Source organism: Dromiciops gliroides, chromosome 3 (genome assembly GCF_019393635.1).
Source record: "Dromiciops gliroides isolate mDroGli1 chromosome 3, mDroGli1.pri, whole genome shotgun sequence".
NCBI lineage: Eukaryota > Metazoa > Chordata > Mammalia > Microbiotheria > Microbiotheriidae > Dromiciops > Dromiciops gliroides.
The window spans coordinates 480,328,200-480,345,052 of NC_057863.1; the positions used below are offsets into that span (position 1 = coordinate 480,328,200).

General features: G+C 38.9%; 1 protein-coding gene across 2 annotated transcripts in view; it reads left to right on the top strand.

The window, feature by feature from the left end:
- Positions 1-16,853, top strand: part of FLT1 (fms related receptor tyrosine kinase 1) — a 204,539-nt gene that overhangs the window by 101,011 nt on the left and 86,675 nt on the right. For both annotated transcript variants that reach the window (XR_006355646.1, XM_043994779.1), the window contains exons 13-14: positions 2,431-2,739; positions 7,871-8,017. Coding sequence is in view for 1 of the 2 variants with exons in the window: in XM_043994779.1 (XP_043850714.1) it covers positions 2,431-2,739; positions 7,871-8,017 (456 nt within the window). In the remaining variant the exon portion in view is untranslated. The remainder of the gene's footprint in view (positions 1-2,430; positions 2,740-7,870; positions 8,018-16,853) is intronic.

Below are 16,853 nucleotides of genomic sequence, written 5' to 3' on the forward strand. Positions count from 1 at the left end.
TAGTTGACAGCTGACAATAAATACCTCAATGAAATGGTGATGTTTCACCACAAGTGAGCCAAACCCACTGGCCCTGGTGTCTAGGAATGATCTGGTTTCAAATGCTGCCTCAGACCATGGGCAAATCAGATAACCTCTCTGAGCCTCAGCTACTTCATCTGTAATATGGTTATAATAATACCACCTGTAGTATGTATTTCCCAGTGTTGTTATAAAAATAAAAAGAGATGATGTGCTTAAAGTATTATGTAAAAGTCAGATATAGTAACTTTTGCATTTGCAAAGACATGTAAAGATTTGCCAAGTGCTTCACATATCCAGAATCCTTTGGTCCATATAATAACTCTGCAAGTTAAGCAATCTATAGTCAAGAAGTATTAATTAAATACCTACTATGTGCCAGGAACTCTAACTATACAATTACAAAGAATGAAACAATTCTTATTCACCAGTAACTTACATTCTAATGGGGAAGCCAAGTACATATAAAATATATTTTGTTATTGAATTGTTCCAGTCGTGTCTGATTCTTTGTAACCCCATTTGGGGTTTTCTTGGCAAAGATACTGGAGTGACTTGCTATTTCCTTCTCCAACTCATTTTACAGATGAGGAAACTGAGATAAACAGGCTTAAATGACTTGCTCAGGGTCACACAGCTAGTAAGAGTCTGAGGCTGGATTTGAACTCATGAAGATGAGTCTTCCTAATTCTAAGCCCACTGCTCTATTCACTGTGCCACCTAGCTGTACCATAAAAATACATACAGCACAAATATAATATTAATAAATGCACATAAAGTAGTTAAACACAAAATATCACAAATAATGTATCTTTAGTATTAGAGATAGGATCCAGAGGCTCAGGGGGTGAAGTGATTTTTCTCATCTTACGCTAAGAAGCATTATGGATGGGATTTGATCTCATCCTGGTCTCTCTCTCTTTTTTTTTTTTTTAATGTATAAGGTATTTTATTTTTTCCGTTACATGTAAAGATAGTTCTCAACTTTTGTTTATACAAGCTTTACAATTTCAGATTTTTCTCCCTCCCTCCCCTCCCTCCCCCCTCCCCTAGACAGCAGGTAATCCGATATAGGTTATATCTATATATCTCTATACATATAGATATAGATATAGATATATACACATACATATATATCTATGTGATGACAGAGAGAGAGAGAGAGAGAGAGAGAGAGAGAGAGAGAGATATGAGCAGGCTAAAACTGCTAAATGAATAGTTCTCATAAAAATGAGCTTAATAAGAGCTACTACCACTCTTTGGTTAGCTGTACCAACACAAGCAAGTGGAAAGAACTTGAGGAAGTATCAGGGTCCTGACTGTCCATCAAATAAAACATAAATGAAACAGGGTGATTTTACTTGAAGTGCAGAACACAGAGAGATGATCACTGATTGGATACTTTATAAAGCCTTTTCTGGTCACTTCAACATCTAGTGTCCTCCATCTCTCCCAGCCTTAGCAACTTTTTAAATATTTGTTTTTATTAACTTTATACTTATGCTATTATACACACACATTCTATTTTTATATGTGTTCATCTCCTCCATTAGAATATAAACTCATTGCCTTGCTTCATTCTTTGTACTTATATACAATGTCTGGGCATGTAGTGGGCACTTAAGAAACATCTGTTGGTTGACTGACTTCTAATTGACCCTCTTTTAGATCATTTTTACTATTTGCTTTTTCTTTGTCTCCTCAGATCCTAGCACAGTGATTTATGGCTTAAAATAAATTCATATTGATTGGTTCATTAAAAATATATTTGGCGGGGGCAGCTAGGTGGCGCAGTGGATAGAACACCGGCCCTGGAGTCAGGAGTACCTGGGTTCAAATCCGGCCTCAGACACTTAACACTTACTAGCTGTGTGACCCTGGGCAAGTCACTTAACCCCAATTGCCTCACTAAAAATAAATAAATAAATAAATAAATATTTGGCTCTCCATGTAGACAGTTACATCCTTATACTCAATTCAGCTTCCTTGTTGCCAGTGGTGAATATTATATTTGAGAAAGTTCTCAAGAATGGTCGTTACCTAAGTTTTTAAAAATTAACTTTTAAGATACCCTTTGGGCTAAGGGTGAAATTGTCATGCTTATGCTTATGAATGCAGACTTGAGAGCTTTTTCTTTTGGGTTCTATTTCCTGCTTCACAATTAACTATATGGGCAGCTCCTTTTCTCTTTGTCATGTTTTATTCATTACCAAAGACTAGAAAAAAAAAGGGATACTTAGCGCTCTTTTCTCTGGGATACTATAATTTCTCAGGCAAGAACAGATCAGGAGATCCTTGTAACAACCGAGAAATAGACATGGTAGTAGATGCTACTACATGGTGGTAGCATCTCATAGTAGGACGGAAATTGTTCTATGAAATGACCTTTTTTAAAATTTTTGTTTGTAGATGTGCCCAATGGATTTCATGTTAACTTGGAAAAAATGCCTGCTGAAGGGGAGGATTTGAAATTGTCCTGCACAGTCAGCAAATTTTTATACAGAGACATTACTTGGATTTTGCTTCGAACGGTGAACAATCGAACAATGCACCACAGCATCAGTAAACAAAAAATGGCCGTCACCAAGGAGTACTCGATTACCCTCAATCTCACCATCAAGAACGTTTCCCTGGAAGATTCAGGCACCTATGCCTGTAGAGCCAGGAACATTTATACCGGGGAAGAAATTCTTCAAAAGAAAGAAGTTACAATTAGAGGTGAGCACTGCAACAAAAAGGCTGTTTTCTCTCGGATCTCCAAATTTAAAAGCACAAGGAATGATTGTACCACACAAAATAATGTAAAACATTAAAGGACTCATTTTAAAAAAAAGTAACAGTTGTCTCATATCAGCTTGGTTTCTTGTCACTGTTGCTACCTTTCAGGCTCTGAGGAGGTGCTCCTCCCAAAAGGGGTTTGGAGATGATGAGACACCAAAATAACAACCCGTGGGCTTCCAATTCAGTTCTAATAGGTCTGCTTTCTTTGACCAACTTGGTGCACGTTTGGATTTGGAGGATCCCTGCCCTGCATACTCTATGTTGTTTTTGTCCTTTGCTGTCTTCTCCTGACTGATAAGCAACAACTTGGGACTGATCTTTTGCTTCCATTTTGATGCCAACTTCTTTTTTTAAAAAAAAAGTGTTAAAGCTGCATAAACTGAATAATTTAAACAAATGATGGTTTCTGCCAAAGATGGACATGAATAAGTTAATTTTCCAGCTCAGAATGAGTACAGTTGAATTTGAGACTCTGGACCTCAACTTGGTTTGGTTTTGTATTTTTTTCCATCCTCTCTTGTCTTGTAAATATCACCTGCTTATTAGCACATTACCATGCTTATTTATTTGAAATGCTTTTCTACATTAAGCACATTATTTCTGTACTGCAACTTCTAAATGAGGCCCCAAAGCTGCAAAATGTTGGTATAGCTCAGAGATATTAAAACTATGGACCAATGATAAGTGCAAACGGATAGACCCCATTGTCTTCATCTGATGCACATCCAGGTAGTTGACAAACGGTTTCATTTTGTGCAGATTCCCTGTCTTAGACTGGGTTCCTGGATGAAGGGTGGATTATACCTCCAGTTTGATGCTTTTGTCTCCTGTGTGTCCTTTTAAAGGACTTTATCATGTTAAAATGATGTCATTCAAGGACTTTCAGTCTATCAAGGAGGTAAAGACTATTATATATCTGGAGATTTATTGGTTACTTTAAACTAAAAAGAAAAATCCCACCCTCCCCATATGCAAGTGTTAATAGGATTTTTTATGGGGATTAAGAAATAGCAAAACTAAAGAATTAGCATTAAAGGTCATTTAAAAATACACAAATGCTGGACTGTTTTTTAGCATTGGTGGTGGCGGTTATGGTTGATTTTTTTTTCAGGGGAGGTTTTAGTGTCTTATTATAATAATAAAAAGAAGTCTTCACTTGGGGGGGCAGTGCCTGTTTTCCACAGTTCTGGTAATGCTTTATTATGTTGATTTCATTTATGATTGATCATTATATGTACTTGTATGAGCCACAGCAAAACAGGCTATAGTGACCAAAATAGCTGCTGCAGGGAAACAAAGTAGTTGAGCAGCTAAACAAGGGGTGACAACATGACAACTTCTCGTGCTTGGGAACTCAGCAGACGGTTTCCTCCTGTAGGTAACCGGCTCTGTCCCACGGCTAAACTTGTCTTTCACATGGGAATTGCTTTTGTCAAGTGTGAAAGAGTAAACAATAGCATTTCCCCAGAATGCCAGTTTTATGGAGCCTAATATGCTTGGAAAACAATTAGTAACCTGGAAGTTGTCAGCCCAAAGGAAAGAATAATCAATTGTATCTTGAAATTTTACCTATAACCCTCTGGCCTAGCTTTTTTGTTCATTATAAGTCGGTGTATTGGCCTTCAGAAAACAATGCCTTTGTACCACAGAACTTGGAGCCTTAAATTTTGCTCAAGCAAAAAAAAAAGTAAATGAAAGAATTGGGGCTTGCTTTTGAAATGTGGTAAACGGGCCCAGCAGTACTTCATTTTTTTCCTCCCTTGAAAAAAAAAAAAGATATGCAAAACTCTCCCTCTTTGGTGGTGGTTGTGGAGAGAATGATTTCCAATAGGGAGGTGGGCATTATAAAGGAATGGGCATTATAAGGGTTGGGCATTATACTTTACGAATTCCATTGTAACTCTTGTTCACAGGGTAATTGATTCTTGCCAGGGAGCCTCATAAAAGAAAAAAAAATTATGTAGTTTGATGGAGGGAAGAAGGTGACAAGAAAGCGCAAAGGAAACAGTAGAGATGGAGAAGGGATATGAGGCTGGTTCCTTAATCCCTGGTCTATGTGAAGGCCAAGTGCTTTGTATTTATGGAAAACTGCTAAAATCGATGCTGCCCGCATGGTTCTAGATGGTTTCTTGGGTCCCCTGGCCTCCGGAGTGGTTGTGAATGGAAATGCATCCTCAGAACAGAATTTGGGGCTGTCAGCATGAAAAATAAATGAAAGTAACTATTCCCTAACACTCCTAGGAATATAGAACTTGGAAGAACTGTCTTTAGTGACTCGTATCCAGCTAGAACATGCTACTCCTGAACCTCCTCATCTTCGAGTGAACATCAGCCACATCTTACCATCTTCTGGAGATTTTTATCTACTTCCATAAAGTAGCTTAAGCTAATGATTATTGTTTCCATGTGCCTTTCTTGTTGAAGCTATCATAATACGTTATGTTATAAAATGGGAACTGACAAAATATAATTCCCTGGTTGACTTGTGCAACAAAGTTTGCCCATCAAAAACTAGCCTGAAGAGAAGCTTTTCACCTGGGAGAATATTTTTTAGAAATGTGTACAGAGCAACTCTTCTATATGTTTTTAGTACACCTACACTAACATGAAACATATTTGAGATTCCCATATTTGATTTTGCAGTCATTCTATATCTTCTGGTTTGAGGGCTAGGCCCTGGGTGGAGAGATGGGAGTTGGGGGATTCCCCTCCTAAAGGTATTTATTTTTTTTTTGATTAGGAGATTATCTTGGGTGCAAGGAAGCTCAAATTTCATGTTGATGTTTTCATTGTTTGTAGCCTCAAAAATAATTGTGATGTTGTGAACACAGAATTTAGACTTCATTTTAATGTTAAAGAGAAAAAACCATGAAGGATATGATGTCCTGGGATGAAGAGCAGGGAAAACATCAAAGATGGGAAGGGACATAAGTAGATGAATTAGGTCTCATTCTAGAACTGTATTCTTCAAAGTTAGTCCCCACCATGAAAGTCCCTGGTCAATGTATGAATTCAAAAAATAATTTTAAATCTGACTAGTCCAAGACATGGTAGATGAAATCTATGCCCATTCTTTATTATCTTGGCATGCCTCATTGACATGTTCGGGGGTCTTGCTGTGGTAAAATGTCAAGCTTGTAAAGATAAAACGTGGGCATGGTGTCATAAATGGAAATCTTTGATGTGCAGCTGTGTTTTCAAATGAAAAAGGCTGCATGACAGACATTGCCCAGGATGCAAAAGGAGGAATATAATAATATTTCTGCCTGTGGGGCCCATTTACAGGAGAAAACCCCCTGGGCTAGCAGAAGAACGAGTGCAGTCATCCTGGTCTGAAGGAGACTGTGGAAATCAGGCCACCTTCCACCGCAGTCAGTACTGTACTCTGCCTTTGGACTTCATGTTTTGCAAAAGGACAAAGGACTAATAAGCTACAGAAATCCAAATTTATGGGAAAGTGTTTATCCTAACAGATAGTAACCCTGTCATATTATTGTGCTTCAGCAATATTTTTAAAAACTTATGTGGTGGTGTTTTTCACATAAAATTTCTAAATCGCATTAATTAGTGGTGATGCAGTTTGCCTGAAGGAATTAAAAAGAGAAGGATTTGGGGAGTCTTTGGAATCCCACAGGGGGCCTCGGAATTAATGAAGTAATTTCAGTGTATCACTCCTTGCAGCACTGTATACACTCCTTAGCTGCCTTCACTGTTACGTTATGCTAAGAGGGGGAAACAAAGCAGTTAGTGAGTGTCAGAGAAAGCTGATACTGTATGAGTGAAAGAAAGCACTGATGTAGCATGTGTAAGTTTTGCCAAAGATGTTTTCATTTCTGTTTCAGGATCTAAAGAGGGTGATTTGGGTGGGTGGGGGAAAGACATTAGGCACTATCGTTTCTCTTACTTTTTGGAAACTTGGGCTGCCGATCTATCACCAGCATAAACAGAATGTATACATATCAGCAGGACTGACTTAATATTGCCTGTGTAGAGAGACTGGATTCATTGGGGGTACTCCTGTCCTTGTGTGGGATTTTTAATGTTGTAATGTATTGCATCCTATGTATTAGAATTCATTTTGTTGTACTATATTGTTTGGCATTTCATTAAAATAAATTGTATTGTATCATATTTGTAAGTTTTAAGAGATAAAATGGATAATATAAAATATAATATTTGTGCTATTATATAGTGCAAAAAACTACAGCCCTGTGCCTCTGCCTCTTGAATTGGTCCTTTGGTCTCTCCTGCACTGGGGGAGGATGGGAGAAGTGGGGAGAAAACCATCAATAAAGCTGCCACACAACAAAATACCTCTGTTTGGTCTGTTGCCTTGAAGGTTATGCCGGGATTCATAAAAGTTCAAGTGGGAAGCCATCTTGAACCATTGTTTAGAAAATCACAATACTTGCTATATACATTTATAGCACCTTTTTGTTTATTTATTTTTCCTTTTCACATATTATCAGGTTTTGAAGTCTGTGATATATCCTCTAGAAAGCAGGACTCTTATAGTGCATCTTCCTGGAGTTGTTGATATTTGAGGGGTTCCCCATGTGTGCATGCATGCACACACACACACACATATACACACACATTCCAATAAAGATACATGTGTAATTATATCTTCTGTCCCCAAATCCACTATAGTCCCATATAAAACCATGTTGTGAAGTCATGTCTCTTAATAATTGTTCTGGATCCTTGGATTCTAGAAGTAGTGCTTCTCAGGAGAGAATAATGAATTAGTATGATCATAGTGTGCCAATATCTTTGAAATAAAATCTGATAGGACCCCTCCATTAGTCCTTGCCAATATTCTCTGTGTCATAGCTGGTTTGTTTTTTAATTTAGTGTCCTAGCATTAGCCTCAGGAGAGGGAATTTGTTGACCATACACTGACTCTAGAGAAGAAAATGGTGGTTATGTAGATGTCAATTAAGTTTTGGGTAGAATTCTTTCATGATTCGCTTTGATGTTTGTAGTTTATATTTAAAATGATGATCATGAAGATGTGAGTTGGATGAAAACTGATGAATAACCAAAGCTCCCTCTCTTTATTTACTAGATCAGGAAGCACCCTACCTCCTCCGTAACCTCAGTGATCAGATAGTGGCCATCAGCAACTCTACCACTTTAGACTGTCAGGCAAAAGGTGTGCCAGAACCACAGATAACCTGGTTTAAAAACAACCATGAAATACAGCAAGAGCCAGGTAAGAGGCTCCTTACTCCTTCCTCTTTCCCATTCTCCATTGACCTCCCTCCCTTGTCATTTTGCCATTACTTCTTCCTAAGGTCAGGGTTCTTCACCTTGTCTGTATCATGGATCCCTTTTGAAGTCCACATATGGCCCCCCTTCTCAAAATCATGCTTTTGAATACATAAAACAAAATACATAGGATTACAAAGGAAACCAATCATACCGAAACATGTTCATATTTTTTTACCATCCAAGTTCATGGACCCCCTGAAATTATTCACAGACCCTAGTTTAAGAACCCCTGTTGAAATGCATTAGTAACTCACAGTGATAGAGTTTTGGGAATTGAATTGTCCTCACCAGGCTATTTGTTCTCCTTTGGGTTGTAATTCGAACAGTTAACAATAAGGAATACCAACACTAATTCTTCAACTCTTAACACAGCATATTACAAGGGATGTGCTAGAGAAGGCCTTCTTAAACTTTTCCCACTTGTGATTCCTTTTCACCTGAGAAACTTTATGCTACTCCATGTATACAGGTATATAAAATAGGTTTACAAATAAAATATTTTTTGCCAAATTTTTGTGCCCCCCCCCACATTCAATTACATGACCCCATATGGGGTTGAGACCCACATTTTAAAGAAGCTTTATGCTAGAGCCAGCCCATACTGGCTAACAAGACTCGGTTGTTAAAATTTTCACTATGAACTTTTACACATTGGAAATGAGCAAGCTCCACAAATCAGGGCTTGATTGATTGTTTTGTTGAATTCTGGGCTTAAGAAAGTGATGGGGAAAAATTTTAATGATGCAGATTAAAGCTTCAAAGTGTGCCATGTGTACTTTTAAAAAAAATTCAGAACTGGTTGTTATACATTTACTAGCACACCATTCTGCAGTTTTAACTTTAGTGTGACACAACCATAGTCTGCTCAAATAGTACCCTAATTTAGATGATGGGTTCACAATGATTGCCAAACCACTATAAAACAAGCCTAACAATTGGAAGGTCAGGAACTCTGTACTTGAAGACAGAATAGTGATGATGGTGATGCTAGGTTTATATTTATGCAATGATTTAAAGTTTACAGGATGCTTTCCTCAAGATGATCCCATAAGGGATAGGTGGTGTAAGTATTATCTCTAATTTACAGAGGAAGTAACTCTGCTGAACAGAGGTTAAGTGACTTATCTTGGGTCACACAACTAGTAAGTGTCAGGATCAGGACTCAAATCTAGATCCCTTGATTTCAAGTCCAGAGTTCCTTCCATAAATTTGCATCCCTGATCTATATACATCTCTGAACACTGAATTTCATCCATTTCAATTGTTTTCTTTTTGCTTCACAAGTATAACAAATCGAATTTTCCAAGAGGTTAAAGAATGTCATAAAAATCTCAATTTAATAGGAGTGGAATCGATTTTTTTCCCTTAAGAAAAAAGATGCTTCAAAATCATCTTCCCATTTTCATTGGTTAATTAGGACTTTTACTGGCTTGGGTGGACACTGAAGCTATCTTTTATGCCAAGTTTTAGAGCAGTTCTAACAAGAAGCATCCTGCCTCCTAATGACTGGGTTTGTATCATGAAAGCATTTGCCGCTTATTGGCGAATTGGTGTTATATAAAATTGATGTTATATAAACTAAACAGTACAAAAAGGGGGTTTTCTTCTGATTCCTGTTAAATACATTTTCTAATTTCCAACACAATCTGTTTTTATTGTGTTCCTGAAACCATGCAGCAGCCTCTGAAGGTATACAAAAGTCCCTTTTCCGTTCCAACTTTTTTTTAATCAGCGATTTGGAGGAAGATAGATATGATTTGCTTATCAAATATTTGGATGATAAAAAGCTAAGAGTGTTAACTAATCCAGCAGAAGATAGAAATGAGGGCCTCAGAAGCTCTCGAGACTCTAGAACTAGACAAAATCTACCAAGATGAAACCTAATAAGAGTAAATAAGATAAACTTGTACTCAGATTTTGAAAAACTGCATAACCACCTAAAGAAAATGTGACTAGACAGCAGTTCATGTGAAAATGACCAAGAAGTTTTTCATAGACTGCAAGATCACTATGAGTCGGCAGTGTGATGTGACAGCTAAACAAATTAATGCAATCTTAGACTGCATTAATAGAAGTATTGGTGAAACTCTTCCCCGGTCAGACCACATTTCTAATATTTCCCTCAGCTCTAGTAGGTTCATTGACAAACTGGGTCCTGACTAGAGGAGAGTGACTAAAAGGGGGAAGTCTCAAACCATGGCATATGAAAATCTGATGAAGAAAGGGGTGGAGTGTTTAAGAAAGAGGAAGACGGTGTTTAAAGTGAAGGAAATACAAAGCTTGGGAGGACATAATCATTGTCTTCAAATGTTCTAAAGGTGATGACATTAAAAATGGGATTGGATGTATTCTGCTTGACCCCAGTTTGCAAAACTTGGATTAATAGGTGGAAGTTGTAGAGAGACAGATTTCATTCAGTTCAATGAAAGAAAAGATTTCTAAATGAAGAGCTGTCCAAAAGCAAAAGCAGCAGTCTTGGGAGGTAGTGAGTTTCCTATGGTGCCATAACTAGTGATTTTGGCACTTGGGACAAGAAACAGAGAATAGCTCCTAGGGCAAGCAGCACTAAATGCTCTCTAGTCAACCTTAGATGGGGAGAGAGTGCCAAAAGAGATCCAGGATCCCCCTTTGCTAGAACTCCAGGGGGCCACTAATAGGGAGGCTACCATTCTTGGGAGGGCAGAGTTAACTGGGTTGGGAAGGAACTCACCTGGCATATAGCCACCAACAGGTAGAAAGCATGCCATCTGGTACCTTTCTAATTTAATTAATCTTGCTACTCAGTTTCTAAGCTGCTGAAGCAGTGTACATGGTGTCAAAAAGTTAAAAGTTTATATTCTTTTAAAATCATTATAATTTTTGTGTTTTCTCCATTCCAGTGCCCTGAGGCAAAACTCTAGTTGTTTTGACTTAGTTACAGTTGTTGGTTTCCTGCCGTTGAAAGTATCTGAGCCAAAACCAAAGCAGCATTTTTCAGAGACCTCATAGAGGGCAGTCATACTTCAAGCCAGGCAAGGGACTCTCCCAACTTTGAGATACTATAATTTTGGGCTTTCCTTTCAATGTTAAAGTCAAATAAATATACACAAGTTTTTCATACTGAAGAAAGTAACCCAGAAAGATCTGATTTCAAATCATGCCTCTGACACATACTGGCTGTGCAGAAGTGCTCTAAGTCTGTAAGTGGCAGAAAAGATTCCAGCCTATATCAGTAGAGAGAGTTTCCTCATCTTAGAGTTGCCTGGATCAACTACATCACAGGTGAAGTCCATATCCCTTTGCTGAATGGATAATGATAGGAATTCAACATTTTAGGTTTATGGGAGAGCTAAGAACAGGTGTTTTTTTGGAAGGGTTTCAGTAGGGCTTTGTTGTCTGTTTTGCCTGGCATTAAAATGGAAATTGGAGAAATTTTTTTTTGGGGGGGATATAAGCAACTTGAGGGATTATCTACCTCAACCTTTTCTTTTTACATATGAAGAAACAGATTCAGAAAGATGAAGTGACTTCTCAAGTTCACATAGCTAAATACAAGAACAACAAGATTTCTCCAAATAGGCAGCAATGTTGTATAAGTTAATGAGTAGGGATTTCACAAACAAGCATGAAATTGATTTCAATTCACATCAACTTCCATCCTTTGGGTGTGTGTTTGGGAACTGGGCATAAATTACATATTGAAGTCTTCGGTCTGAAGAATGGGAATAGAAAGTGTCATCATTGTTGTAGGAATAATAAATAACTTCTTTTCTCTATGGGTCAAGGGGAAATTTCCCTTATATTTTCTTGGATATTGATGAGTTCTTTTGGGTGAGATTCTGGGATGCTCTGGAATGGTCAGAGCATGAGGCCAGAACCAAAAAGCCTCTACATCTGAGATCCTGATGTCCATGCTCAAAGGCACATGGGTGCCTTGGAAAAAAAAACAGCTTTTATCCAGTTATTTCTTTTGCTGCTTCTGTGACCAAGACTGCCAGTCACCTAGGAGTCTGCTCTCTCCGTGGTTGTTCTGAAGTGCAAAGTTTCCAAGAACATTCTTGAAATAAGGAATGTTAACATGACCATTTCAAGCTGAGCATTTTCCCCTAGATCTTTAGAGAGATATAGTGACTGGGGAAAAAAATTCACACAAACTAGGGGCAGCCAGGTGGCGCAGTGGATAGAGCACTGGCCCTGGATTCAGGAGGACCTGAGTTCAAATCCAGTCTCAGACACTTGACACTAGCTGTGTGACCCTGGGCAAGTCACTTAACCCCAATTGCCTCACCAAAAAAAAAAAATTCACACAAACTACCCATTCATAAAGGCATCAAAATAGGTCATGGCACAGACAATGCAGCAGCTAAGAGGAAACTCAGAATCACAGAATCTCAGAGATGTAAGAGACTTCAGAAACCATTTTTGTCCAACTACACCTGACCAAGAATTCCTTCCACAATGTTCCCTGCAAATTGTCGTCTTTCCTCTTCTTAAAGCCCTCCAATGAAGATAAACTCACTGCCTTCAGAGGCCTCCAAAGTTTCCATACAGAGTGAATTTTATTATCTTTACCCATTAATAGGATTAAGCCCATTATTATTGAACAGGGTATCATAAAATGAAAACTAAGATATTTTAAGGAGATTTTCTTAGAAGAATCTCAGGAGGTCTCAAGAGCAGTGATTCAAATATGTTAGAGATGTGGAACGCCACAAATGAAAACAATGTAGGAGCATCGGGGAACTATATATGAGAGGGACTTTGAACAGAATGGGATCTGTTGAGAGGGCAAGATGATTTTTATAAGATTCCTTGAAAATAGCTGGTAAAGAAAGAGAAGGAACAAACTCAAGCTCAGGAAATAGAAGATCAAAGCAAAAAGACATCATAATCAAAGTTTCAGTGCCAGAAATGTTTTTTGAGAAAGCTCTTGACTGGATTTCTCAGAGAGAACATGCTAATCCATCAGATTTCACAGTGGCTGGTGATTATGTCCTGAGCTTGTATGTAAGGAGTAGTGTGAGGAAACACTCGACTCTGTCAGGTTACAGTTTAAGGCACTTCATGCATACCTCATCACATCTCAACTATACATCATCCTTTTATAACAAGCCAAGCCTAAAGACTCCACCGATCCCTGCTGCACCAAGGTAGGACTAAGGACTGGATACCTTAGGCTGTCTCCACAGACATTCCGCTCCTTTCATCCACTTTTCCTAGAAGATTGATAATCTGTAGAATCTGCAGGCTTCTGGTACAAGCAGCTTTCCCTGAGCTACCACTATGGTCAGCCCCCTTCTGTTAGTCATTCAGTAAACATTTATTAAGTGCCTACTATGTGCCAGGCACCGTGCCTGGGAATAGAAAAGAAAGGCAAAACCAACCAGTCAGTTGATCACTAAACATTTATTTAAAACCTGCTATGTGCCAGTACTGTGCCTTCAAGAAGTTTATATTGTATCAGGGAAAACAGCATATATGTATGTAGGTAAATTTAAAACATATACAAAATAATTACAACATAGTTTAGAAGAGGCAGCACAAAATGCTGAGTTGATGAGAAAAAGGTTTCACATAAGAGGAGGTGACACAAACTGAGCTTTGAAGGACTGGAGGAATTTTGGGGTGTGGGTGTGTTTGGGGAGAGTAGTGAATTTCAGGCAGGGGGCATGGCCTGGGTAAACACATAGAGGAGGGGAAACAGAATATCACTTCTGAGAAATTTCAAAAAGGCCAAACTGACTGAACTTTATTGGGCCTACAGGAGAATACTGTATAATATTCCTAGAAAGGTAGACTGAGGCCAGATTGGGAAAGACTTTAAATGCCAAATAGCAATCCTTTAACACCATCCTTATCAATAGGAATTTCAAGAGAATACTAAAGAGATGTCTCCTGCCACCAGTATGTAATTGACACCAAACCTTCCATTCCTTGGTTGTTAAATTGGGGGGGAGCGGGGCAATGAGGGTTAAGTGACTTGCCCAAGGTCACACAGCTAGTAAGTGTGAGAGGTCAGATTTGAACTCAGGTCCTCTTGAATCCAGGACCAGTGTTTTATCCACTACGCCACTTATCTGGCCCCTTGGTTATTAAATTTAAGGAGATGTGGGACTTGAATGACAGAACCTGTCTATTCAAATCTTAAGCTGGTTAAGTCAATGATAGATGCTGAAAGATTGATGATGATGATGATGGGCAGCCAGTTGGCATAACGAATAGAGACCTGGACTTGAAGTTAGAAAGACTTGCATTTAAATCCTGCCTCAGACACTTACTAGCTGTGAGCCTCTGGGCAAATCACTTAACCTCTCTCAGCCTCAGTTTCCTCATCTATAAAATGGGGACAATAACTCTACCCACCTCCTAGGATTGTTGTGAAGATCAAATAAGATAATATTTGTAAAACACTCTCCAAACCTTAAAGCCCTGCATAAATGTTAGCTATAATAAAAATGATAATAACTCATTTATATAGCACTTTTAAGTTTTATAAAGTACTTTCTTCACAATAATTCTGTGAAGTAGATTTTTTGGGGGGAGGGGTGGGAGCAGTCTGTATCTGTCATTGTACTAGTATGGAGAATTCCCAGTGAGGAACCTTGCTCTGCCAATGCAGAATTGGCAAGTGCACTGCAATTTAGAATCCTAGAGAGGCCCCCAGGGGCACTGAGAGATTAAGTGACTAACCCAGAGACACCCAGCCAGTATACATTAGAAACAGGTCTTCCTCTCCTGCTCCCAGGATTGGCTCCCTATCCTGTCACATTGCCTGTCCTGAGGTAGACCACACAAGTGTTCTTATTCTCATTTAACAGAGGAAAAAACCTGACACGAAAGCCAAAATTTAAATAGTGATTATGCATCCTGTTTGGGGGTCAGTCTCTGTTGAGATGGATAAATTGCAAAATCTGTCTTCATCAAAGCTAACCAACTCAACAAGTTTTGTCCCAATAAACCTTGATGTTGGGAAATGTCACTTGTCCCTGTGTAGGGTGAGTCTTGCCCTTGCTCCTTGATGAAGACCTTACCTCCAGGATGTACATTAGGTTCAGCAGAAAGGGTAAGGCCTAAACCCCTTCCTTCTTCCTGACACTAGGATGGCTGCCTTGGGCTACCGAAGAGTATAAGATAAGGCCCTTGCCTTCAAAGAAGTTAGCTCTAGAGCTGGAAAGGACCTCAAAAGACAGCTAGTTCAATCCCCCCATTTTACTGATAACAAAACTGAGGCCCAGGGAGGTTAAAAAAAACTTTCCCAAGGTCACCCAGGTAGGAAGTTGAGATTTGAACCCACATCCTCAGCTAGGTGGCACAGAGTGCCAGTCCTGGAGTCAGGAAGATTCATCTTCTCAAGTTCAATTTTAGCCTCAGATATTTACCAGCTGTGTAATCCTGGACACGTCATTTAACTCTGCTTACCTCAGTTTCCTCATCTGTAAAATGAGCTGGAGAAGGAAATGGAAAACTACTCCAGTATTTTTGCCTAGAAAATCCCAAATGGGGTCATGAAGAGTTGAACACAACTGAAAAATTACTGAATGACAAAAACACTCACCTCTACTTTTTCCGCTTTACCACTAAATTAGAATCATAATTTGTACAGGTTCAATGCTAGTTGCTGTGATGGATACAAAGGAAAATAAGACACAATCCCTGCCCTCTAGGACCTTATAATCTAATAGGGGATTGAGGATAAGTGCACAAATAACCAGGTCTAAGTGCCTTATGAGATACCAACAAATTAACACAACATTCAGAGCAGGGAGCAATCACTTCTGATTACAGTGATCAGAGAGGTTTCATGGAGGAGGGGACACTGAATTGAGGTTCAAAGGACAGTAAAAATTTCTATAGACCAGAGTTGGGAAGGTAAGTTAGGGCAGATGGCTCTGTTCCAGTCCATTATAGTAGCTTATAGGCTTTCAAAAGAATTAGACCATCCATTAAATATTTAAAACAATAAACCTTTATTTGTCCCACTTTAATTCAAATAAAGGTTATATGACATAACATACAGGCACAGTGAGGGAGAAGAATCTGCCCCCCCAAAATAGGTCAGAACCCATCCCCTATATTAGGGCAGTAGCCAAAAACTTCAAAGCAGGTTAGAGAAAGGTTTTCACTTGGGCTATCCCTAGAGCCTCAAACATAATGATCTTCTGGTCATAGCAAGAAAAAGGAATCCCATGAGAGGCTTAGCACTCACAACACTTACCTGGTTTAATGTCTAGGATTCCTCACTTTATGGATCAGGACAACTCAGGGATGCAGAGGAAGGACGAGGATTTTATGGGGAGTTTAGGGTCTCAGCCAAATGGCTAATATCTAGGAAATTCTAACATTGAAAGTTCCAGATACAGAAGCTTCCAGAAAAGAGAGTGCATTAGGCAGGTGAAGGCAACATGCCTAGAGCAGAAATGGTGCATCGGGGCAGCTAGGTGGCACAGTGGATAGAGCACCAGCCCTGGAGTCAGGAGGACCCGAGTTCAAATCCAGCCTCAGGCACTTAACATTTGCTAGCTGTGTGACCCTGGGCAAGTCACTTAACCCCAACTGTCTCACTAAAAAAGAAAGAAAGAAAGAAAGAAATGGTGCATCACATAACACATTTTTTTAAAAAATGTGCCGAGAAAATCAGAAAGCCTTTCCTGACTCCCACAGTCACTATTTGCAGCCTTAGACAACTGTAATGTTCTGAGCAGATATTAAAGAACAGTTGATCAAAAAGCATTTATTCGCGGGCCCTTTACATGCCAGTCACTATGCGAGGAGCTGGGGACATGCAGACTAAAATGAAA